The sequence below is a fragment of the Sinocyclocheilus grahami genome, unplaced genomic scaffold (genome assembly GCF_001515645.1).
Source record: "Sinocyclocheilus grahami isolate Dianchi unplaced genomic scaffold, SAMN03320097.WGS_v1.1 scaffold386.1, whole genome shotgun sequence".
Taxonomy (NCBI): domain Eukaryota; kingdom Metazoa; phylum Chordata; class Actinopteri; order Cypriniformes; family Cyprinidae; genus Sinocyclocheilus; species Sinocyclocheilus grahami.
In genome coordinates this window covers 533,092-559,641 of record NW_015505565.1, presented here as the reverse complement: position 1 = coordinate 559,641, position 26,550 = coordinate 533,092, and the positions used below count along the sequence as shown (strand labels likewise).

General features: G+C 37.8%; 2 protein-coding genes and 1 non-coding gene across 4 annotated transcripts in view; 1 reads left to right on the top strand and 2 right to left on the bottom strand.

Annotated features, from left to right (window-relative positions):
• Window positions 1–13,971: 13,971 nt before the first annotated feature.
• On the top strand, window positions 13,972–15,763 carry LOC107550036 (hydroxycarboxylic acid receptor 3-like). 2 transcript variants are annotated; one of them, XM_016231249.1, is made up of 3 exons: window positions 13,972–14,006; window positions 14,521–14,601; window positions 14,788–15,763. In XM_016231249.1, exon 3 carries the CDS (start codon window positions 14,801–14,803, stop codon window positions 15,737–15,739), a length of 939 nt encoding a protein of 312 aa, XP_016086735.1. In that variant the 5' UTR covers window positions 13,972–14,006; window positions 14,521–14,601; window positions 14,788–14,800; the 3' UTR covers window positions 15,740–15,763. The 2 variants fall into 2 exon arrangements, with proteins under 2 accessions (XP_016086735.1, XP_016086734.1); XM_016231248.1 differs by lacking the exon at window positions 13,972–14,006 and adding an exon at window positions 14,364–14,390.
• On the bottom strand, window positions 13,999–14,092 carry trnai-uau (transfer RNA isoleucine (anticodon UAU)). The gene is made up of 2 exons: window positions 14,055–14,092; window positions 13,999–14,034 (listed from the first exon to the last, which is right to left on the bottom strand). It is a non-coding gene; the product is annotated as a tRNA-Ile (tRNA).
• Window positions 15,764–17,183: 1,420 nt separating the features above from the next.
• LOC107550031 (metastasis-associated protein MTA3-like) overlaps window positions 17,184–26,550 on the bottom strand; it is a 42,835-nt gene continuing 33,468 nt past the window's right edge. Inside the window, exons 14-18 of the mRNA XM_016231243.1 lie at window positions 23,513–23,605; window positions 23,255–23,437; window positions 22,622–22,653; window positions 20,817–20,941; window positions 17,184–17,490 (exon numbers count right to left, since the gene is read on the bottom strand). Coding sequence (XP_016086729.1) covers window positions 17,325–17,490; window positions 20,817–20,941; window positions 22,622–22,653; window positions 23,255–23,437; window positions 23,513–23,605 — 599 coding nt within the window. The 3' untranslated portion in view covers window positions 17,184–17,324. The remainder of the gene's footprint in view (window positions 17,491–20,816; window positions 20,942–22,621; window positions 22,654–23,254; window positions 23,438–23,512; window positions 23,606–26,550) is intronic.

Sequence of the window (26,550 nt, the reverse complement as noted above, 5' to 3'; positions counted from 1 at the left end):
CCCCTCCTATGACCTTCTATTCCTCTGTGTGATCTCAAGAGGGGAGAATGCGTCATGGGCTGGTTATTAAATCCCATTTTGAAATAATATTTATGAGAGGAGGTGTTTATATGGCCTACAACATCAGAGGCAGAGGAGTGAGTTGGGTCAGGGGAGAGGAGATCTTCCTGAGATGGAATACATCTGGAGAGAATATTATCCAGCCCTTGCCTTTAGCCACATCCATATATGTAAATAAAATACAGCTGTGAGCATGCATAAATTTAGCCACACTTTGCTTCTGTATTTCTCTGATATTCATGTAATTCATTCTGATCCTATGCTTTTTTAATAGCGCCGGGTATGCATACACATTTCCTGATTTGATTCAGATTCACAAGCTTTTGATTAAAATCTAATTTCAATTCAGTTTGACTTCAATTCATTTGGGTATTTTTCATTTACAGCTGGTTACATATGAAACAAAACCCTCCCACAACTATTGCTGTAAATTATGAGTATTTTGCTATTATTATTTTTTTACATTGTAAAACAGCATTTGCTGTCTCCAAAGCAAGGTTTTGTCAGATTTAGCTCACACAGAGACACACACTGTACATATATAAAATATTAAATGTATCAATTAAACTATTCCATCACTGGGTATGGAAATAATTATAACTATATAGAAATTTGGTAACCGCTCTGACATAAAGATGGAGTGACAGGGTAAACCTAATGTCTGTCTAGACCCTGCACCTAGCCTGACCGTTATTTAACTCACCACAGTTAGTGGTGAACAGTTGGTTGTGTGTTTTGCCTCATCATGACAAGCAATGTTACACAATATGTGGACACAATGAAATGTTGTTATATTATTTGTGCAGTTCTTTTTTCCTCTGGAATGTTTATAATGCAATTAAGCAAATGGTAAAATTACGCTTGGATAGGTTTGATGAGTTTTGCGTGAGGCACTAGCCAATCCCCTGGGTGTTGTTAATGACTTGTGGCCTATAGGGCTTTTTAGCCACATATGGACATTAGTCATCTGACCTGGATCAGGGAAGACCACATTGTGCAACTGAAATACAACAAAAGATGAGAGTCTTTGGCAATCCTGGCAATCAGTTTTGTGGGCAACATATAGCTACCAGCAATGCACATTGCTGTTTTCTGCACTTAAAGAATGGGAAGTTGGTCAAAAAAGGCAGTCAACATAGGCCTCAACAAGGATTTTTTGCAGTAGATCTGATTCTTGACCTGACAACATTTTCATTGGCCTCACCACAAAATAATTTGGGTCACACTTTAGGGGATCAATTCTCATTATTAACTAACTATTACTATGATTTTGCCTCAATGAACTCCTAATTTGCTGTTTATTTATAGTTAGAAAGGTAGTTGTTGGGTTTAGGTTTGGGGCAGGATTAAGGGTTCTAAATGGTGATGCTTTATAAGTACTAATAAACAGCCAATATGCTAGTAATATGCATGTGAATAAGCATAGTTAACAGTGGAGAATTGGTCCTGTGGTCCAATATTGCATTTTATATTCTAAATTTTATTTATAAAATGTTTGTATGTATATTTTTTACAGGTTTTGTCTTTCACGAAATGAACTAAATACACAAAAAGCTGGAAAATATAACTCACAAATTATAACTTAATTATTATAAAAAAAACACTTTTTCTAAAAAAAAAATGAGGCAAGATATTGAGAAGAGGTCAGCTTTGATTTGAGAAAGACTGTCAAACTACCCATTTCACTGACAGGCAACATTAGGCTAGTTTGATTAGGCTGAAGGTATTTGAGGATGCTGTTATATCCCACGTCAACTTTTCCACTGAGCATCACATTTTACAGCCAATAAACAGTTTCCTCTTTAGCTCTTGTGGCATCTGTAACATTTAACAGATGGGTTCAACATATGCAGCTTTGCCAAGGAGCACAGCTATAAGTCTTAAAGAGATAGTTCAACCAAAAATGAAAATTCTGTCATCATTTAATCACCCTTAAATTCATCCAAACCTGTATGACTTTCTTTCTTCAGTGGAACACAAAATAAGTTATTTTGGAATTTTCTCAAAATCCTTAAAATATCTAATTTTACATTCCACAGAAGAAAGAAAGTCATAAAGGTTTGGAATGACAACAAAAATGAACAAAAGTACACACTTGTAAGTACATTCGCTGTTTGAATAGAAAGAAAGAAATGTTCTACCTTTTGGTTTTATAAAAGTAGCAATCTTTTAATTTCAAAGGTTATAATAATGTAAGTAGTTTTGTCTAAGGCTTTTATTGTAAAGCCAGAAATGTGTGAAGTTCCAATCATTTCCAGAAGTAGGTGGTTTTTTAAAAGTAGTGCAGGGCTGGCATTGCTCGTACAATTACTGTTTTATGGGGGTGGTGGTAGAAACCTCTATCAAATGAATCACTATACAATCAGATACAATCAAAATCAAACTAAAGCCACTCATGTTTTTTTTCTTCCTTTTTCAATCTTCTCTATCTGATCTCCTGGGGCCTCATTTATAAAATGCTGCATATAAAACGTCCTACATTTGCTCTAAGATCATTTCTCAGTTGTGTGTATATGTGTGATTCAGAGAAATGTACATACACATAAAAAACGTGCATGCCTTTTTTCTAGATCCAATCTATGAATCACAAAAGACCTTGAAATTGTGTGCAGCTGAATGGTCTTAGATCTCTACCTTGTAAATGCCCCCCTAATTAAGGTTATTAACATTTAAAAGAGCATCAACCAACGTCCAAATACTTTACTTATGAATGGCGAGTAACAAGAATTGTTCAGATTTCCAAATACATGCAGTACTCCCAAACTGTACAAACTCAGTTTGTAGGCCTTCTTATACCCAACATGTCGCCAAGCACTTTTCCCACTTCAAATACAATTTTTATATATCTGAATGATGGTGTGGATTTTAGCACACACACACATTTATAAATGAGGCCCCTGATGTCTTAAGAAGCCTTTCGGGTGATATATTACAGAACTAATGCTCCAATTAAGCTATGCTTGTAACTTGAGGACAAAAGACACTCACCGAACATCAACATCACATGTTAAGTGTCCAAACAATTACACAGTTTAGCTTACTATTTTCATATTTCCCTATATTAATATGATATCATTAACAACAACAACACAGCTTATGATATTTACAATTATGCATTTGTCAGATGTTTTTAAGTGACTAATAATGCATTTAAGTATAGGCTAAATAGAATTTAGGTTGCTTTGGATAAAACTGTCTGCCATATGACTGAAATTAGTAACAACAGAGCAAGTTCACTATGATGGTTTTGTCCAGTCCACTTAAAAAGGAAACTTGATAACACAGTGATGATATCTTAGATATATGAAGGAATGCAGCAGCTGATCCTTATGATATCCATAAGGAGCAGGGAATACATTTCTGCACTGCTCTTCCTGTGTTGGGTGAGACTCTGACCCTGCATTGGCAGGAGATCACTGCTGTGTTTGTCAGAGTCAGCTGGCCGTCCAGCACCACGCTCTCAGATAACACACGACTCCGGAACGTTCCACAGCAGGATGCCTGCTTTGTTGAGTTTATAGTGATTACTGGGACGATTAGAAGACCCCTGTGGGCAGTGGACACAGAGTGTGAGGCTCTGAAGGGCCTTTGGTTGCTTTATTATGTTCAGTTGGAGAGACAGATCTACCTCACCAGCACGCAGCAGCAGACAGCACCATCACAGCCAGGCCCTTATAAAATCGTGTTCCTACGAGATAGAGTTCACTGGTTTCGAAAGCAATGATTATGTCATTTATTTAACCAAACACTTGAATCAAACCAACAGACTCTGGGGAATTGTGGCCTATGGAAGACTAAACAGGATAATTGGGAAAAGAAAAGAAAAGAAAAGCAGGGGGGAAACACAGAGAAGAGAGATTTTCATATACTGTTCCTGGAGCTCTGGAAAGATCCAGGCAGAAATCAGAAACCAGGGAAGAATTGAGCTGAAAACCAGAATGAGCAGTTGAGCATACATAACATGAAAATGTTATTTAAAAAATGCGTTATGATATTGTAAAATAAATCAAATAAAGTGTTTTATAGGGGCTATGTGAGAGGGGAAAATGCAGTCCTGTCATTTACGAACCTTCATTTGACGTTTTCATCTGTGGACTCCAAAGGATAATGATAGTAGGCTAATTGTAACTCACAAACTCCAAAAGACACATACAACTAATCCATATGAGAGTAATGCACTACATTTCAAGTGTTCTTAATTAATGTTATAGCTTTTTGTGGATAAAATATGTAAATTTAACTCGTTATTCACCCAAAAAATTTGCCGTGCCCGTGAGAATATGTTTGTTTACAAAAGCATAACGCTTCAAGAGCACTTAACACCATACAAGGAGAAGGCGGAAGAGAAGAAACGAAAGACAAACCTCATTGGTTCTTGCGTACACAGTCAACGCGGCACTGTGAAAGTGAAGTGAACTACCTCTGAGAACTAGGCACATTTGTCTCAGCGAGTTGCTGCGAAAAAGTGATCTAATATCATACATTTTCAGTAAGTATTGGCATTATTCTTACAATTTAAAACTTAACATCAATACATAACTTTTAATACAATTTCTTAATCTTTTTACACATGACTTTTAAACAGTAAAATGTCATAAAACGTTCCAAAAAATGGCATGTGTGAAAGCGCCAAGTGATTCACCACGACAGAGTTGGATATTGCGAAGTAGGAATTCCTAGAAACCAACAACAAAGTGATTCAGTAAGGGTGACAGTGTGAAGTCATAGTAATATTAGCATTGTATTATTGGTTGTGGTAACACTGCTGATTTTTTAAATTCATCTAATGAGATCAGCTTTTAAGGTTTCTACATTTGTACATTAAACAAATACCAAATTCAAAAAATCAGAAATGCTACACATCGGCCATCCTTAGCTGACGCGGGGCCCGGTGCGAGGTAGGGAGCGGTCCATTCACGATCGCGTTCCGGGGGGAGGGGCTCGGTCCGTTCGCCGTGGGGCCCGGTTCGAGCATACCAGTTGCACCCCCCTAAGGACGGCCCTGTACATGTCACACAGGTTATAGTGGGATTCTCACGGGTTGGTTCTGCTCAGCAAAGCCCTATTCCTTTCCCCTTCCCCCAGTAAGTTTTTTTATACATGTTTCATATGGAGACCATTAGTTGTGCCATTTGAGCCTGCTTGTGGTGAAAAATGTTTGACGTCTATCGAGACGTCTGCTGTGATGTCATTAGTAGACCTAGGAGCACAGGGAGTATCATATGGGACCGGGGGAGGTGGGAAGGAGGGAGGTTGCGCTACAAGCTGAACCAGATGATGGTACAAAAAAACCTCAAATGAGTTCATCTTAAAAGCCTGTTGATCCCAAGACATGTTCATGGTTTTTAGGATTGACACGCGATGTAATGTACAAAGGTTTGCACCAACGCATTACCATAAGTCAGTCCATGTTTCAAAACACTTTCAATGTAGTTGTTTGATGTTCTTTAAATAAAGTCTATGGCATAATTCACTGAAGGAGTTTTGACAGTGCAGATCATGTCTTTGAGGATATAGATCCCATACAAGAAACACATGGGTTCTGTCTGAAACCTGAAAATGCCGTCTTTTTTCAAAAGAAGCATTGGTCTTTTAGACATTAAATATTGACTTGGTTACAAAGTTAAAGTTCAATTAAATTTGTTTTATAGCAGGGCTTTTTAAATTTCAAAAATAATTACAATAATAATAATTATCAATAATTTTTCACAACATGCAATAATTTTATTCTATTGACAGACCTAGTTTTATGTTTTTAGTACTCTTATTGATAATTGTTAATATATAATAAAAATAATTATAATTATACATATTTCAAGAAGAAAGACACTTGCAAGGTGATCTGTGGCATCAAAAAAATTATGATGCCTAGCCTGTCTGAATTTTTCTTTGGAGTTTTCTTTGGAGTTAGTCAATATTTATGGACATTGAAAAGTAACAAGAAAATGGTGATTCTAATCACCTCATAGAGGACAGAGATAAAAAAATTATTCCTATTCACCATCCCCCACTGTGTCTTACTGTCCTATTGGCACCAGTCTGATCTGACACAATGCATGCCAGCAAATGAAAAACATCCCAATGACAGGAAATTACAGAAAAGAATATCCTGCCACACCATTGTCCAAGTGGTCTGCATTACACATTTTTTTTTTACAGCTCCATTTTCTGTGGAAATAATTCCACTTCCTATAAAAATAAACCACAACCATGGGAATCTTTGTTCATCCAAGACATGTGCAGTTGAGCACAACTGAGCATCCAGACCAAGATCATAGTTTTTGTTTACAAATGGAAGAAGGAGAAACATATTAAGCCGTTTCATTGACTAATTGTGTTAACATGAATTTATATAGCCCCATTTATCTTTGGCATGCACTGTATGAAATGTGTGACCTACAAAATGGTCCATTCATATTCCCTGTGCTTGGAGAAGGGATGGCAGCATACTGAGAGAGAGGGAGATTTGGGCAACTGTGGTTTCTCATATGACCAACAGTTATTCAGAGCTCAAAATATGAACCATGGACATTTGACCTCTCTGTCTGTTACTCAGCAGATCTAAAATTAGTCATAATTGCAGCCTGAAGGGTGAAAAAGGCAGAATATATGGTTTGTTGGAGCCACAGCTTGGTGGCTTCTTATTCCGAAGCATTTAGAGGGACAGGAACGGCTTGTCCTTCTCTGGAAGCACCATGGCTCAGGGACTGCTAGTGAAGACGCTTATTCACTGGCCACAGAAACCACATTCTCCAGGAACATCATCCCTATTCACACACTCTATCATCCACAGGAATTGACAAGAATGGCAAGAAAAACTGTCTGGAAACCTCACAGGCATGTATTATTTCATCTCTACAAAGCATTTAGCAGTGTAGCACATGCAGAAGCCTGTCAGACAATGAGACATGGCATGACGATTATGACAACGGTTTTGTCAGGGGAACAATGAATAGAGCTCAAGATGTTTCCCAGGTGCTGTCAGCTCCGTGAAGACGTTGTCTTGACTAAGCATATAGGAAGCAAAAGTCTTGATTTTTTTATAAGATAGATGTCCAAAACCTCCATTCGATTAAAAGTCCTATTACTTTCAGTCATGCGCTTCCAGAAGAAAATCGTGCAGCTTTTGTGATTAAAAGGTCTCTGTGAAGCATTCCTCAGTGATATGTTTGACGCAGGTTATCTTGGCTTGAATAAGGGCGAGAGGGAATGAGGTTCAGTCACTGGGAAAAAAAGATAAGAAGAGAGCGATTATGATAACATGTCAGTTCCATCATGCAGAAAGCAGCATTAGGTACATCTCCAAGTTTAATCCAGTCAGCTTGGCGTGTCGGTTTTCACTTTGTATAAATATTAAATTACTTCTAACATTCTTTCGCTAACGTTCAAGGCGGTTTTAATGGAGAATGTCGAAACATTATGAGCTTCCCAAAAATCTTGATATAAAACAAATACAATGCAAGTTTTTCATTATTGTTGTTGTTTGGCCAAGAATTCTGCATATTTTGAAAGCCTAGACAATATGAATCTGTGGTTGAAACACTTAACTTTGAGGGTTAAAGGTGAAAATTTTTCCCAGATTCATCTGAGAGAATTAAATCTCAGGGTTTTCATCAGGATTTTCACCGCATAGTTCTCCAATTTATCTCTGAGTCACCTAAAATGAAAACTAGATGCCCCCTATTAACTGAATAGAGATTTAATTTGTGAAAATGAAGAAATTGAACTCAATATTTGCAACTATGACACTTTAGAAAGCATGAAGAGGAATATGAAGAAGCACCAAATGATGTCTCAGCGGAGAAGAGGAACAGAATGTTGTGTGTGCAAATCACCCAAGCAGCTGTTAGAGACTCCGCCAAAATGAGAAAAAACAGAACCGAAATGTTCCAAGGGTCTTATTACCGAGTGAAAACACAACATAAGCAATGTAAACAAGTAAGTGGAGAATGTACCTATGATCTCCTTTGATGAAATGAAAGTGCTGTACCTGACAAAAACATCTTGACACAAGTCATATCGAAAGATCAGTTAAAATGAAAATTTTTCCCAGATTCATCTGAGAGAATTAAATCTCAGGGTTTTCATCAGGATTTTCACCGCATAGTTCTCCAATTTATCTCTGAGTCACCTAAAATGAAAACTAGATGCCCCCTATTAACTGAATAGAGATTTAATTTGTGAAAATGAAGAAATTGAACTCAATATTTGCAACTATGACACTTTAGAAAGCATGAAGAGGAATATGAAGAAGCACCAAATGATGTCTCAGCGGAGAAGAGGAACAGAATGTTGTGTGTGCAAATCACCCAAGCAGCTGTTAGAGACTCCGCCAAAATAAGAAAAAACAGAACCGAAATGTTCCAAGGGTCTTATTACCGAGTGAAAACACAACATAAGCAATGTAAACAAGTAAGTGGAGAATGTACCTATGATCTCCTTTGATGAAATGAAAGTGCTGTATCTGACAAAAACATCTTGACACAAGTCATATCGAAAGATCAGTTAAATGTGCAGAAGGCTGCAGCATGGACTGAGATGAGTAAGATTGAGTAACGTAACTGCACTATACATTAGTGTTCAAATGAGTAGTTCAAAGTGATGTTTTAAGCTAAAGTAAGGCTGGTAATGGACATTCAGGCCCAAGCATCAATTCCCTGATCTAAGCCATTATTTCCCCAGAGAAGAACTCCAGCAGCCTGTTCACAGGGCATGATGGGTAAAGTTACATGTGTGTTTGTGTAAAGGAGCTAAAGCTGATGTTATCCATTGTGTAAATGGCTCATATTTTATAGACAAACTGCTGAAGGACACATATGAGTAACAGATGTACTAAACTGGTTAACTAGCACTAAATCCCAAGTGAAGATTTATGATGACCGTTTTCATGAATCACAGATGGGCAACCAGAACATAGCTCCAAGCAGCTTTTTTGTATTATTATTATTATTACTTTATTTAATTTTAAAATAATCATTTGTATAATTTTTTTTAAACATTTAAAGTAACTGTATGTTTTTACCTTGAAATATCAGTTAAAAAAAAATATGATGGTACACTGAATAAGGCAAATGTCTATGTTTCTCTCCAGTGCTCCCCCCCAAAATGTCTGTTCTAGGGCTATGTTCACACTGTCAGTTTTGGGAATGACAACCACATTTACTTTACAGGTGTGAGTCTCAAAATGTCCCTTTCACACAGCAACTTACAGTAGCATCTTGAATACTGTCTGTATGAACGTGCAATGGGAGTCTGTATTCCTTACTTGTAACCACAGCGACAGTAATACGCAAGATGGTGATGTCCATAAAACTGAAAAGTCAAATCGAACCATTAGTTCATCTCTCAAATCTTCATTTCACATGAACTAACAGCAGATTTTATTTTGGGGTGAAAAGCGGACATTTGAGTTGCGCCTTGATCACAAAACTGACGGGAGCAGCTCCGGTGGAGAATAGTGACTGAATCTAAAACCTTCGGGATGGCACACAGCTCAAAACCGTCTCTGTAAGTTACCGAAACTACACTTGAAAACTTGCAACACACGGTATCCAATCCGGTTCTGTTCACATAGCACAGGTTTTCGGCGAATGCTGTTGTGAGTTCTGAAAATTTACGGGTGACTGTTAGTTCGGTTATAGAATGCGGTTGTCAGTTCCGTAAGTTCGGTGAGCGGGTGCACAATTTTGCAAAAAAGAGCAGATTGCTTTATGGTAGCAACAAATGCACGTGTAAAGCAATTTACGGCAATTACAACAGTGATATATTTATGACGATTATACTCACTTAACTGCAGGGGGCTCTATTGTCGTAAAAATACACAAAACTACATACAGTTGCATTAACATCGTGCTTTAACAAACAACTTTTAAATTAAAATTTTATAATATTGTTTAAAAATACGCAATATTTAGTTTTTATTTTTTTAAATATTTGTATTATTTTAGTTTTTGTTTTACTGCAACACACTGAGCACACTTTTCAGTCTGGTATCAGTTCTTGTGATGTTGATTGTGCTTGTGCTGAAATGCAGCATTTTTAATGGAGGCCATTGAAAGCAAGCTGTTAATTCTGTTTCAATCTATTCCAATAATATTAGGGAACATCAACCTGATACTTTGTTAAGTAGGATTTTTTTAGCTATTAAAATGGCCCTGGTGTCTTTGAGACCTCAAACAGAACATGAGGGTTAATCATGGTGTTAAAGAATTCGAGAAAAAAGAAAGATGTGGAAAGGGAACCCAAGAGGGAGAGGGAGAAATAGGAGAGAGGTACTCTGATGAAGCTCTTGGCTCTGCTTGTCTGCACTTGCACACCAGATGTGCTCTGCCTCAGCTCTGGAATGTGTTTGTGAGAGCAGTTTAACCACTGACCCACCCAACCATTACCACAGAAATCTGATCCAGACAATCCACTCAGCCTCCTTCATTGTGTGTGTGTGTGTGTGTGTGTTCTTCTCTCTATTATCTTGCTTCTTCTATCTACTTTCTTTCTCTACTTCTTCTCTAAATGTGCCTAAACCTTTTTGGTTTTTGGTTTTTGGTTCCAACAAAGTTCCTTTCTTTAACCACTGATTACTCAATGTGTTCACTCAAACACACACTCACACACACTTTACAAGCACAGGTTCACACTCATACACAAGCACTCATGCTGATTGCATTTTAATGGTAATCCATGAGCCGTGACAAGGCAATAAAATAAAACTTAAAGATGGTCATTCATTCTGCATATAAAGGCAGAGGAGGGAGATTTTCTGTTTTACTCTTTCTCTATTGAGTTCAGGGCTTTTACAAGTGATGAACATTTTAAACTCATGCACGTCAGTCAGCCAGTCAGTCATTTAAAAAATAAATAGCTACATTGTGTTTTGAATATTAAATATGTTTACGAATATGAATAAAAAATTATAAATAGTTTCTTTCATTTGATGTTGCTTTATGTGGGTAGTTTGTTTGCTGGATAGACAGAGAGACAGATAGACAGACAGATAGATAGATAGATAGATAGATAGATAGATAGATAGATAGACATAAACTTAATGTTATGTATATTTGTCAGTCATAAAATAAATCTGTAAGATTTCTGTACTCAGAAAATTATGTACTCAGAAAATTCACTTAAAGGGGTCATATGATGCAATTTCAAATTTTCCTTTCTCTTTGGAGTGTTACAAGCTGTTTGTGCATAGATAAGATCCCTAAAGTTGCAAAGACTAAAGTCTCAAACCCAAAGAGATATTCTTTATAAAAGTTAAGAGTCAGCCACGCCTACCTAAAACGCCTCGTTTAAACACGCCCCCACATGTCTACGTCACTGTGTAGGAAGATTTGCAGAACAACGAATATGAATAAAAAATTATAAATAGTTTCTTTCATTTGATGTTGCTTTATGTGGGTAGTTTGTTTGCTGGATAGACAGAGAGACAGATAGACAGACAGATAGATAGATAGATAGATAGATAGATAGATAGATAGATAGATAGATAGATAGATAGATAGATAGATAGATAGATAGATAGATAGACATAAACTTAATGTTATGTATATTTGTCAGTCATAAAATAAATCTGTAAGATTTCTGTACTCAGAAAATTATGTACTCAGAAAATTCACTTAAAGGGGTCATATGATGCAATTTCAAATTTTCCTTTCTCTTTGGAGTGAATGCAGACATGGTTTTATGTTTATGTGGCGCGATACGCAACGCAACGCGTAAAAACACAGTATAAGTCATTATAATCAGTAATTATGTCCCCACTGGATGCAGCAAATGCCTCGTAAAGGGTTTTATTGATGTTGTCTCTTCACGCCTGGAGATGGCATTACAGTAGTGTTGTTATGTTCGTAAACGAATCGTTCTTTTTGAACGAATCTTTTTGGTTCACGTAATCCATTGACTCATATTTCTCGTTCACTGAAATTCCTCCCTCCAGAGCAGCGCGGCGCTATTGGCAGCGCATGCGCAGATCAGTGAACCGGGTATCTGTGGACTGTTTCATCCTGTCAAAGATTAACTAAACCTCGAGCCAATAGCCTTCGAGTATGAGATGTGACGGACCATGTGATTTGTTGAATGTAGTGAACGAATACACCCTTCACTGAACGAGTTTCTTTTGAGTCTGAACGAGAGAGATCTTCTCGTTCGTGAACGAAATGACCGAACTGGTACATGTCGTTCGTGAATGAAATGAATGAGAGTGTACCGGGTCAGTCGGCCATTAAGCATGTCAATCTAACCGCATAAACACATTGCATTACACCAAATACACAACATAATGTTCTTTTTAGCGATGTATGACCCCTTTAAAAAGTTTGAGCATCTTTAAAATAATCAATATCCAGTACAGTATTCAGTAATATTAAACAATATTCAGTTGTTTGCTATTGTATGAGACGGAAACAAATTGGATTGGCTTATGATAAATACATAAACCTGTTTATTGTGTATTTAAAACATAATAAGATAGACAGATAGATTTAAAGAGACTGTAATCATAAAAACACATGGAATGATTTATTCCAGAATTCTGCTCTAGGTCTATTTCCCAGTCAAGAATCAAAAGTGGTTGTTTTGTGGGATTTGACATGACACTTTTGGCATTGGTAGAGCTCAGATGAAATCTGATCAGACCAAAAGATTTGACAAGGCTGTGCTGTTTATATGTAAATGTGCTGTTTATATGTAAATGTGATGTTTACATGTAAATGTGCGCCAAGAACATACATTTAAAAAGAAACATGTAATCATTGCTGTGATTAGATGTTTCTGGATGACTAATAGGCTATAACTCTACACCCAACACAGACCTCTAAACTGTGTAAAGAAAAACAGACAACAGTGACTTTTACATCAAATAATCATGGATGACCGTGACAAAAACGGTTTTTAACTGTTTCAAACGCATGAAGCATCTTCACTGTCAAGAAAACATACAGTTAACCAGCGAAAAAGTGACAGATAGAAAAATAACAAAACAAAAATAAACTACATTATTGAACTGTATATTTAATGTATCCGTTCTGGATACATTTGATCCCTCAAATCACAGACCTCAGAGTAAATAAAGTTCCAGAGCGTTGGGGTTTTAACACGTGGCGAATGTCTCAAGAGTGTGTTGCTTTACTGAACCTTACGCAATGCTGCCCCCTACAGGCTCCTGGCCGCCATAGACGCAGACGCTACACATTGTGACTATGCAACCGTGTTGTTCGTTCACACACAACGGACTTCCTCTGTTTGTCCCGAGCGGCAACCTCCCGCTCTCTCTCGTGAGCCAACAAGGAAGTGACTTAAACTGTAATTCGTCAACTGGCCGCTAGAGGCTGGCTGCAAAAGGGAGTCAATCCCATCGACTCCCCATGTTAAAATGCCCAACTTTACAGCAGAAAAAAACATGTTTACAGCCTGGTTCAAAAAATGATTTTGGTCTATATAGCTAGTTTTGCCCTTCATGACAACTGTGAGGGGGGGTGAATTTTTTTATAACTCATCCGTTTAAATTATATTAAGCCTTAAAGGTCTGCATAATTAGGGGCGTGGCCACTTGAGTGACAGGTGGATTGCCGCTGCGGTCACCACCATCGAGCTAGGTGGGCGTGGTTTCAACAACCAGCTCCCGCCTCTTCACCCATCTTCGATTATCCGGGAGTGACGCGCTGTCAAGATGGCGACGAATACTCCGCCCACTTTTGAGCTTCAAAAACTATCTTCGGCACCCTACGGGTGACTTCACGGACACTACGTCCATGTTTTTATACAGTCTGAGGTTTGTCCTCACATTTACTGCTCAATAACAGTGTAGTCGCTTTACGCAGCAGTGTGAGTTACGAAGTCCTGTAACTATTTTCAGCACATACTTAGTTGAGACCGTCTACCAACTACCAATCTTGTGCGATTTTGCAGAGACACCCCTATATTTCATATCGTGCAAAACTCTGCTCCAGGTGAGGCTCGAACTCACAACCTCGGCATTGCTCTGCTTTGTACTGCTGTATAAGTACCGCGCGCTAACCGATTGCGCCACTGGAGCTTCAGCACGACAGTGCAATAACAGAGCTCAAGAGCGTTGCGTACAGCGACTACGTATGGTTGAGGAATACGTGTTTTGTCTGTCCCAAAGTCCCCCCCAAAAAATATATAGCCGTTTTAGAAGCACATATACTGCTTGGCATTTATTGTGAGGTTTTTACACTTTATAATAAAACAGAACATATTCTTATCACATGTCCCAGTTGTCTCCCAGTATGGTGGGCTACTATGAGAGTACACCACTGCCCTGAAGTGACATCACATTTCAAGAATTCATCTCGGCTCTTCTTTCGATTTAGGTTTTTTTTCCCACCGCATAGCCTACAGTTGATGATGTGATATGATTAACGTTACTGATTTGCCATCTAAATAAAATAATAACAGATATCAAACGTAAAGATCATTAATCTTCCTTTACTCCGCCCACAGTGGTATCGTTTCCCAACAACTTACTGCAACTTACAAAATCGATCTCTAACCGTCACGATAACGACAACAACTCCTCATTTGGTAAGTCTACAAAGGCTTTTAATCTACCTTGATTATATTTTCTTCATTCTTTCGCCAAAAATAGACTAAGGATTAAGATTATGAATTAAAAATAATTTAGGGGGTTTATTCCACCACAATTCACCATTAACTGAGCAGAATTGGCGAACACAAGATTGTGTTAACACGATATTAATTTACTTTTAGGTTACTTTTCATCATGAGGAACATCACCTCCTGCACAGAACCTCAGACCCTTGTTTCTTCCATTTTAAAGCCTGTTCTCATTTTGGAGCTCGTCTTTGGGTTGCCTGGAAATGTGTTTGCTCTGTGGATTTTGTTCTTCAAGTCAACATGGAAAGCCTGCAATGTGTATCTCTTCTGTCTGGTGATATCTGACCTCCTACTCCTCACTGGGCTGCCTTTCCGCATAGATTATCTCTTCCGTAGTGAAGACTGGATATTTGGCGAATCCTTTTGCCGCCTCATTTTATATATCATATCAGTAAACTACTCAGCAAGCATGGCTTTCATGTCAATTTTAGCCGTGGACCGCTTCTTCAGGATCCTTCACCCACACCATCGCATTTGTCGAATGAGTGTGAGACAAGCTATAATGTTGGCTAGCATGGTTTGGATGGTTGTTCTACTCCTTCGCCTCCCAACCGCCCTGAACCTGGTTCTCGCATCACAGAAAAACTCTTCAAAGCTCACATGCCACACTTTTCTCTCATGGACATGGCCGTCGGTTCAGATGAGGATATATAATTCAGTCCAGCTGATAGAGGTCCTGTTAGCATTTGCACTGGTGGTCTTCTGCTTTGTGCGGGTTTCCTTTCACGTCCACGGTCGCCAGTCTAAGGGGGCACACCGCAGGGTGAAGCGGGCAGTGAGATTGCTTCTGTTTCTTGTGATCATATTTGTTCTGTGTTTCCTACCTACAGTCACTTTTGGCATCTTCCTTCAAGTGTTTTCCTGTTCAGAATTCCTCATGGTGTGTTTTCATGCTTCTTTAGCTTTAACCTACATGAACAGTGCACTGGATCCAGTCATCTACTGCCACGTTAGCGCTTGGTTTCGTGACACCCTAAAGGGCAAAACCAACTCATTAGGGCTGACGAAGTTCAAGATGAGTGCGAAAACGAACCGAAAACGTTAATCTACCTGAGAAACTGAGCATTGGGGGGAATTAAAATGTGTCTTAAAGGTAAAAATTAAAATTCATTTATTACTCACCTTCACATGTTGTTCCATACCTGTATGACGTTCTTTCTAACACTTAAGATAAAACTTTGAAGAATGTTTTCTTAATATCTTCTTTTGTGTTCTGCAACAGTCATACAGGTTTGGAACAACATGAGGTTGTGAAAATGAATTATTATTTTGCACAATACATTCTATAATATGCTATACTGTACACCTTTCTATAGTTTGTTGTCATGTTTTCTGCCTGTGACATGCATCAATTGCTTTTCGTATTATCACACAGACATACAATGTGTACTGCGCTTTTTTATTTAGCATTTTTCAGTAAATGTTTGACACACAATGAAATACAACAGAAATGTATGAGGCATAGAAAACAAAATAGCTTATTGTTTCACACTCACATGCTGTCACATTGCCCTTTGAAGTTAAAAAGCCAATGAGTTTCTTCCTTAAAAACATCCAAAGGGCATCTGAAAGAGTCTTTAATGTCCAGGGGAACAGAACCATAATTCCTGAATTAATATTTAAGAGTTGCAAAGACTGCTTTGACTTCCACGAATCATTACAACATCTCCAGTTAAAAGAATCTATTGAACATGCTCTCAGTTAAGACCACCTAATAGCCAGCAACTCAACATAAAATCCAGTCCTCGCTTGAATACAATATAAAAACAGCTCACAAACTTGTACTTGTCATGATACACACAGAAGATACAGAGAAATAAAGGAAACCATTCAATGCAGAGCTAACTGAATTTACAAAGAGTACACTAACACTTCTCAAAAGAGTCTGTTGAGTGGTCAGCATTGATCTGACTGTACATGATACACATTTGAGGTATGGCCACTCGTGGAACCCTGTAAGTTTAGTTTCCACAGCCATAGATTCTCATCAAACAAGTGCTTAGAGCTAATGTTACAAGTTGCTGCAAGGTAAAAGTGTTTGTATTGAAACTTAATGAGCATTCAGTACTTAGAAAGATATTGAAACAAGAGCTTCAGGCTGCCATCCAAGAAGGTTCTGAATATACAAGTATCATTTTATTGGGGGTTATTAGCTAAATGCTTTATTACTGTGAGCCTTTTGTCCTGAATAGGAAGCGAAAGTTTTAGAAGAAGTAGACTAAAGAGCAGGGGCACGGGAAGATGCTTTCGGTTGGGGTTGCTGTGTGTGTCCGTGTTGGGGGGGGGCTAGCGTCACGTGTTCATGAGGATTAGGCTAATCATTCCATATAGAAAACAGCACAAGTAAAATTAATCATGTTTATAAAGATAAACATGGGTTTATTATAGCCCACTTACAATTTACATTTCAGAGATCAAAACTGAATAAATTTAAATGAACAAACTTGGCGTTGCATTTGCAACCATGTGAAAACAGGGGGTGCTGCAGCCCCCTCAGCACCCCTACTTCCCGCGTCCCTGCTAAAGAGGAATAAGAAGTGTTTTAGTGGCTTGTGGCCTGTGCAGTGCAGAGTTAGGCAGCAAATGAGAAAGTGACAGAACAGGCTGAGGGAACAATGCAGGCGAGGGGGTCAGTCGTGGATGACGATTGGGCCTCGCATCCGTAAACTGGGGTGAGGGGGCGCCAGGACAGGTACCTGCGCTGGCCCCTGGGGGACCCTGCGCAGGCTGATCTGCTCACATGGTTGTCTGCACGCTCTTCTTAACTGTGAACGGGAGAGCAGCTTTCTGGCCTTCCTGAGGGAACAGGAAGATAAAACACAACATATCATTGTCTTTGAGAATGTCATAGCTTATACTTAACAATACATAATAGGTCCTTTGTTTTTAGGTATGCCTTAAATTGATCAAAAGTGATAGTGAAGACATTTAAAATGTTCCAAAAATCTATGTCAAATAAATGCTGTTCTTTTTAACTTTATATTCATCATCAAAACATACTAATAATGGTTTCCACAAAAAAAATTTAAGCAGTTCAACATTGATAATAATAAGAAATGTTTCTTGAGCAGCAAAACAGCATTTCTGAAGGATCATGTGACAATGAAAACTGGCGTAATGATGCTGAAAATTTAGCTTTGCCATCACAGGAATAAATTATACTTTATAGGAAAAAAATAGAAAACATTTGTCTTAAATTTGTAATAATATTTAAAAATATTACTGTATTTTTATATCAAATGCAGCCTTAGTGAGCCTGAAAACTCTTAATCTTACCAAGGCAAAATTATGAACGAATAAATTATACTTTATAGGAAAAAAATAGAAAACATTTGTCTTAAATTTGTAATAATATTTAAAAAATATTACTGTATTTTTATATCAAATGCAGCCTTAGTGAGCCTAAAAACTCTTAATCTTACCAAGGCAAAATTATGAACAGTAGTGTATTAATTATTAAATATTTTAAATATATGGTATTGAAAATATATTTGAAAATATTAATTAAAGCAAAACGTTGACTATACCGAGTCATTGCAATAATTTAGAACGCAAGTATCATGGAATCCCCTGTGTTGTGCAATACTTTGTGTGCAACAGGATATTTCTAAAATATTGTGACAGGAAATACACAAGAAGAACTAACATGCTTATCACATCTGGCAAGCTTTGCAATGTGAGCTTGCTTACTAGTTTATAAAATATCAAGAAAGAAAACTAAATTGAAAACTGTACAGATTCGGTTTTCCTTTGTGCATCACATAGTACAATTGCGTTTACCTCGGCACGTTGCAGATATAAGAGGTAGCAATTATTAAGCGAAATAGCATAAAACAACATGGCTTAGTGACATAAACAATGTTCTATTCATGATCGGGTCCATATAGCAGAGAGAGAAATGAATGAATCGCCTGGGTCTAATGTTCATGCAAAATGAATGAGGCCGACAGGCATCCACAGGGGACAGCCCTTAGATTAGATTGGCCATAATGAAAGAACCGTTAACTGGGTCTCTCGAACAACAAATGCATGATGATATTCTAGAATGTGCTTGCATTTATAGCATATGTGTTTACTTTATAAATCACACTACGTTAACACAAATACACATATTCATTCATTACCAGCACAGAGCCGTAATATAACTATGATTAGGTTGCATGCTTTTGCACTGATGGATTTGATTAGTTCTTTTGCAAAGCAACAGCAAACCGATATGAAGCATATATTTACTATCTATTTTAACATCAACTCAAACAACAGAGTGCAATTTCAGCAAGAGAGAGTCGCGACAGTCTGGTGTAAACCTGTTAGAGAACCAGGCTGAGTCCCAGACCAGATCCCATTTGTCTCTGGGTCTCTTGCCTAGTTAAAGGCTAATCTTTCAGAGCAGGGGCGCTAAATTTAGCCTAGCATCCGCTCCAGCGCTCGAGGCCATAGGGACCTGTGCAAGTCATGGCTCATATGGATGTGGCTGTAATGGAGAGGCATTTTTCTTCAAGCTCACATCTACTTCTCAATGCCAAAGATGTTAAAACCAAACCCCTTGCTGCTGTGGGTGAACTATTATGACTATCTGACTTCTGTCTGTCTGATCTACATTAAGCATAAAAACACATTTTGCAGGTTGAGGTGTCAAAAGCCACCAGAAATGCAGTTCATATTGAGTGTATAGGTTAATCGAGTGTCTCTTTTGGTCATACATTTCATACATTTTGCAAGACTCCACAGGTAATGTGGTTTAGGTTTTGTGTACGGTGCGTGCGATCTTACCATGTTCAGGTGTCTAACAGCTGCAGCAACAAAACGAGACAAGCAAACAGTCACTAAAAAGTAGTCAAAAAGTAGTCATGAAACAACAGGGCAAATCATGTGTCCAATTCCCCCTGCTCAAAATAACATCTTTGTTTGTTTAATTTTAATTCCAGTCTAAATAACACTGCCAAACAATTCTACTGAGAAATGTTGCTATGACTCTTCATTGTTATAAGGAACTAAAAAAGCACATTCACAAAGGTAGTGAGACAAGTACACTGGCAATCAAAACTTTGGACACAACTACTCATTTTTGATTATTTTATATACAAAACAAAACAAAAACTAAACTAAACTGTACTCAAAGCAAAACTAAACAAAAAACAAACTAAAACCAAAGTAAAACAAAAAACTCAAATCAAACCAAACAAAAAATTAAATAAGTAAATAAATAAAACACAATAAAACAAGACAAAAAAACGAAATCAGTTAGCAAAACTGAAATAACTAATGAAGTATGGGATTTATGTAATAATAAATAATAATTCCTATATGTTATATAAAGTAAAAATTATGTAAAAATGCAATCTTTTCAGAATTTATAAAAATGGCACTTTATTTACAAAGCTAATTTCAAGCATTTAAGCATAACAGGTTTTAGGATCATGAGAATCCTAAACATCTCAAATAAATAAATGTAAAAAAAATTTAAAGTTGTGTGTTCAAACTTTTGACTGGGAGTGTATGTGTGTTTGTGAAGCATTAAGTTACCTGTGGAGTCTCATCTCTCTGGATTAAACCTAACCTCAATCTGCATCAAAAATCATTCTTTTTCAGTTGTCTCTCCATGCCACCACAGATTAATGGGATCATGGGTATTGTTAATTATAGGATCTTTGTTATTGAAAAATTGTCCCTGGCATCTGAGATTGACTCGCCCATTTCCTACACTGACAACTCCGGCTTAGACCCTCTTACCCTCCACTGTCACTGGGTATGACCAATGCAGTAATTACACATGTGCCAATCCTGTCACCAAGATCAGTCACTCTTAGGTGAAGGTTGAATCAAAATGATGGAAACTTAATCAGATGTGTCATGCCATCTCAGGGGATAACCTCTGCAGGTGCCAATGGAAGAACAAGGTAAGGGCTGTTTTTTGACATGGAGTGTGTCTGCCCTGCTGTTTTCTATGAAATTTGTCTCTAGGCTCTATGTACAGGCCTGAGTAAAGCTAACCAAATGAGAGCACACAAAAGTGGATTTCGGTGTCCCTTAGTGAACAAGGCACGACAAGTTTAGGTTTTAGAGGAGTGCGATGCCATGGGAAATACTGCCAAAATAGACAGCGAGGTTGGTTTGCACACCTCGTCTCTCGGGAAACCAGAAAGAAGCTGTCATCGGGAGCATCAATCCAGTTGGGTCGTCTCTTGCGGAGCATCAGGCCACTGCTACGAGCGTTGGAGGCACCGGTGCTGCTTCCATTATGCTGCTGAAATAGGGAAGGAGATGGCATCTTGAAATATTTCCCTCTTGCAAAAGAATTACTGACTATATGCCCTTAGAGGACTTCAGTATTCATTCTTATAGTGAGCATAAACATTTGGTAGATGCCTAGAAGCTCAAGAGTCCCAAAACCAATAAATAAAAAATGATTTAGCAAAAAAAAAAAAATCACATATATAAAATTAGTGTGTTGCTATAGGTTGACTGTTTTCTATGGAAGCCCGTTTCCGCCACTGAATTAAAAAAAAAAAAAGGTTATTGCGACTTTTTATCTCGCAATTGCGAATTAGCCTATAAAGTCAGAATTGCGAGATATAAACTCACAATTCTGACTTTTTTCTCAGAATTCCGTGATATAAATTCACAATTGCAAGTTAAAAATTCAGAATTGCTAGATGTAAAGTCACAATTGCGAGATAAAAACTCTCAATTCTGACTTTTTTTCTCAGAATTGCAAGTTTATATCTCGAAATTCTGAATTTATAACGCAATTGTGAGTTAAAAAGTCAGAATTGCGTGATATAAACTCACAATTGCGAGTTAAAGTCCAATTTTGAGGGGGGGGGGCTGATATGTTCTCAGAATAGGGAGTTTATATCTCATAATTCTGACTATAACTCGCAATTGCGTGTTATAAAGTCAGAATTGCGAACTGAGAAAAAAGTCAGAATTGTGAGTTTATATCTCACAGTTCTGACTTTATTCCTCAGAATTGTGACTTTATGTCTTGCAATTGCACGTTTATAGCACGCAATTCTGACTTTTGTTTCTCAGAATTGCAAGTTTATCTCTCAAAATTATGACTTTATAACTCACAATTGCCAGTTTATATCACGCAATTCTGAGAAAAAAAGTCAGAATTGTGAGATAAAATGTCGCAATTACCTTTTTTATTTTTTATTCAGTGGCGGAAACGGGCTTCCATAGTTTTCTGCTTTGAAATGGATTATTCTTCTTAGTGAAAGATAAAATAATCTAACAACATTAAAGAAAATTATAGTAAAATTGTTTAATTAATATTTAATGTGCTTGCATTTTAAGTAGTCATGTAATAAACAGAATAATTTACCGATGGCTAACTTAGTTACTCCCCAATACACAGACTTGTAATGAATTTTAAATCACAAGATGCACAAAAAAAGTCTTATTAACAAAGCAATTTTCTCCAATTGTTTTCCTAGGTTGAAACTCAACCTGGGATCTATACATTTGTTTGGTCCCACAAGATGCAAATAACATCCATAGAGATGAACAACTGAAACAATAAAGCAACTTTTAATCTTCTTCAGTTTTAGAAATGACAGGCCAAAAATGAGGTGAAGGTCCATCCACTATATTTACATTATTCATCTCATGGATGAACAGTGAGTGCTTTTGTGTTTGTTTTGCTGTCTCTCGCTTCTCATTTCCATTTCACCCGGCCGCAATAATCAGTGGGAAACCTCCGAGGCTGGAGATTGAAGCTGTCACCTGAACCGATTCACAGCGTCAACAGTATCTGCATTCAAATATGTTATAAGATGGAATCTCGCTCTCTCAGCAACACAAATGCTAGCAAGTTATTGTCTTCCAGTCTGATGAAACCACACTGATAATATATGAGACCTTCCTGCTTTAGTCTAAAGCTAAACCAGTGATATGAGTGAATCAAGTCATTGTTACTTACCAGAATGGGTCCCACAATATGGGCTGGATTTTCTATGACAAAAAAAGAGGTGCCTAGTAAGAAGTATGCATATAATACCATTATTATTAACCATCTTTGACATCTATACTCCAAAAAATATAGGTTCTTTATGGGCATCTATGATTCCATGAAGAACCTTTAACATCCCATGGAAACTTTTCAATGCATAAAAAAGGTTCTTTACTGGAAAAAAAGTTTCTTTAGATGTTTAGAGGTTCTTTAAAATATTCTTTACACTAAGAAAAAAGAAGCCAGGTAACCTTTATTTTTATGTTTACACCACTGATCTATAATAGAGAACTCTTAAAAGTAAATGTTCTTTATTGGCATTGATGGTTCTATGAAGAACCATTAACATCCATGGAATTAAAAGGTTCTTTAGATTATTAACATGTAGTTCACACTAAGAAAAACAATGGTTCTTTTAAGAATTGTTCACTGAAAGGTCTTTTGAGGAAGCAAAAAATGTTGTATGACATCACTGCAAAAAAAAAAAAAACCTTTTGGAACGTTTATAGATATTGTTTCAAATAAGCTAGTAGGTTCTTTAGAGAACCCAAAATGGTTCTCTTTATTTTTAAGAGTGGTATGTATTTTTTACTGTAAACCCACCTTGTCCTGGAGCACTGGCTCTCCTCTCAGCAGATTCAACCCTGCTGTGGTGATGGTAGCTCCGTTTTCCCAACATGCCATGTGGGCCATGGCTGGGAAGAGAGGAAAGTAGGCGCCGTGGGGGCTGCACCTGTAGGCCAGGGGTGCGATGAGGCCGTTGAACATGCATTGCTGGACGAGTCTCTGAAATGACAGAATATTCACTGTCATCTGTTAGTTACAGCTCAAAGGAAGCATTTGTAATATTGTGTGGCTCACCGAGATACTGCAAGACGCTGGTCAGGGTGCTCCTCGGGGAAGATTTGGGCTTCATAGGTCGCCCTGTCGTGCCCTCTGACACCCGGATCATATCTATTCATCGACCGCCAGTACAGAACAAACAAACGGAGATAGAAGCAAGTCAAAGAGCGAGAAAGAGACATTCACACTTAGACACCAACACGAAAAGGCCGGCTTGATGGATGTTGAGGCGATACACCAACCCTGCGGTGACTAATCTTTCTGACCGGACAACAATTTTTATGGGAGCAGCAAGCAGAGACAAATCTCATTTGCTGCTCGGTTCGTTCTTTAGGCCCTAGTGAATGTAGTTCTTCCCGGTGAACTCCAGAACATTGATCTGACCACAGTGAACCCATTAAAACCACTCCAATTTTCTTTGGTTGGTTTTAAAATTCATTAAAACTCCAGAAGAGTCGGAAGTTGTTTAAAGCCGTTCTCTTCAGGCAGTTCTTCTTGTTGACTTGGCAAACCTGGAGAGAAGCCGTCTTGAAGATGTACCAATATAACTTCAATTCATTGCCCTTTCAACAATATATCGAATGTGGAGAAAAAACATCGCTGAACTGGGTGATGCACTATCTAGCGACACAAAATCCATTCTTTAAAATGAACCTGTGCCTTCGGGGAAGTGCTAAAATAGCGGTTCTCTGACTTTTATGTGTGTAACAAGCTGTTTTCTTCATGTTTGAATCCTCATGGTTGCATGGTTTTATTAAACTCCCGTGATTCATTGCATCATTTGTGTCACATTTCGATGCACTAAACCGGATTATTCCATGATTTTCATGCACAATCTCTGATGGGCAGGCTATGTGTTGAACATAACCTAGTTAGCCAGCATGTTGAATGAGGTTGGAAAGAGGAAAACAAATGCGATGTTGCATTCACAGCGGCTTCTTATGAGTGTGTGCATGTAAACAAGTCATGAAGGCAAGGCAAGAGCCGATGGAGCTCATGCTGTCGGAGATTTCACATGATTGCCGCTCTGCTCTGCCTGTCGGTGTGCGTGCAACAGAGTGATGGACAGGTACACGAGACACATGAAACTACAAGGACTCAGATAGGATGGTTTCAGCCATGGTTTTATTTGTGTTTTGGTTGCCCACAAGACATTCACACAAAGAAAAATAAAAGAGAGAGACAAACCAAAGAGCATGCTGCCCCCACCCGGGTCCCTCGTGCTTCAGGACACAGATGTCAGAACAACTTTTTATGGCTGGGGATACATACAGACGTGTTTGGGGTGAAGACAGAGGTGGAATGGAAGCATAGAACGGAGGTTTCGCATGATGGGAGGGGGGCAATGCAAAACTGAGTGGAAAAACTTCTGATTGGACAGACGCAGAGCAGGTGATTGGCTCTCTTGCCCTGTTGATATGAGCTCTCCCTGTAAAAGTGACCTATTTACAAGTGCCTGTCAAGAGCTGCCTTTAGAGCAAAGCCTGGCTACCACGATCTGTAACCTCATCTTTGGGCTTGTTTTAAAGTGTGTTGCATATTTGAGGGTTTTTAGTTTGTGATGTATCTTTCTCTTTCATCCCAACTCAGTGTTTCATTAATTAACATCAACTCAAATGCGCTCTATGACAAATAATAAATCGGTAACCATTTAAGAACCCCAAAAATCTTAAATTATTGCCAATGTCGCAAAACCATCCCTTTAAAAAGTTCTGGTGTAGGGTAATTTTTCTTTTCTGTGCAACGTAACACTTCCCAAGACACAAAGTCCTCCTGATCAATTACCGCCATTGACCAACTTCCCACGCATTTTAAATTGGCCTTTTGACAAATTGCAGACTAGTGTGCAAACTCTTTAGGAGAACAAACTTCAGTTTTGAATATCAGAATAACAAACACACTAGGGAATTTTTCCAACTGCATGACTCACTGTTTTGTAAATAACTCTTTCCAACTTATTGAACATCTAATTAATTAGATCCTAAACTGCACCAAAAATGAGACTGATAGTCCATCATTCTTGCATTACTGAAAAGCACAATAGAAGAGTTTCTTGTTAACCAACACTTCATCATCTCGTTACATACATGCATGACTCTGAACAGCCTGTCAATGGTAGCTACCGAATGATTGATTTGTTGCACAGGTAATAGAAATTCAATTAGCTATTCCACATAAAATATTTTGTATAGCAGTCTGCTACAATAAAATAAGACATATTCTTCCCTTAGAGACATTAGTGTTCACTTGGGTACAATCAGTGATGAAACTGTCTGTATTTAGAGGCAGTTCAGTGGAAGTGACAAAAATTAAAGCTGAGGCATTAACGTACATACACTAACCGACAATCCACACTCCGGAGGTACATATTTCCATACATTTTCCTGACAGGGACAATATTTCAACTATAAATCTTGGCACACACCATTATGAATTTTTGTACTTTTTTCTGTTGATGTAACAAGTTATCCTAATAATTTATTTGATCTCAGTCAAAAAATAAAATCCTAATGCACATTTTATAATGGGTAAATAAAAAAAAAGATTTAAAAGGCAAAAAGTAAAAACATTTATGTTGAATGTATGTACTTCCTAGTACTAATTGTTCTATGTTTAGATTTGATAAAGCAGCTGTGGGTATAATCTTCAGAAAATAAACTGAACATTTAAAGAAAGATCCCAGATCGACATTAGAGGGTGTTTGTTCTGTGCAAAATCAAAGAGATCCTTCTGCCTGAACCTACTGAACCAGAACATCTAAACACCACAACCTAGTGTCATTCACTCTTGAACTTAATACCCATAAAGGCTTTCTGACAAGTCTAAGAGTGACTATTCACAAATGTACAATATTTACAAGTAAAATATGCATACATTTTTGAATTGACTCACTAAAATCCTGCAAATCCAACTCTAATAGCTCTAAAATCCTCCCACAATAAACCTAGAATACACAAAAATATATCTCATCCCCTTAAATTGTAGTGCCACATGCATTAAAACACTATATGAGTGTTTAGGGGGAAACAAAACGCAAAACCAAAATAGCTTATCCT

What these genes read in the sequence shown, in the direction of transcription:
- LOC107550036 (XM_016231249.1), top strand. Translation starts at nt 14,801, where the DNA reads ATGAGGAACATCACCTCCTGCACAGAACCTCAGACCCTTGTTTCTTCC.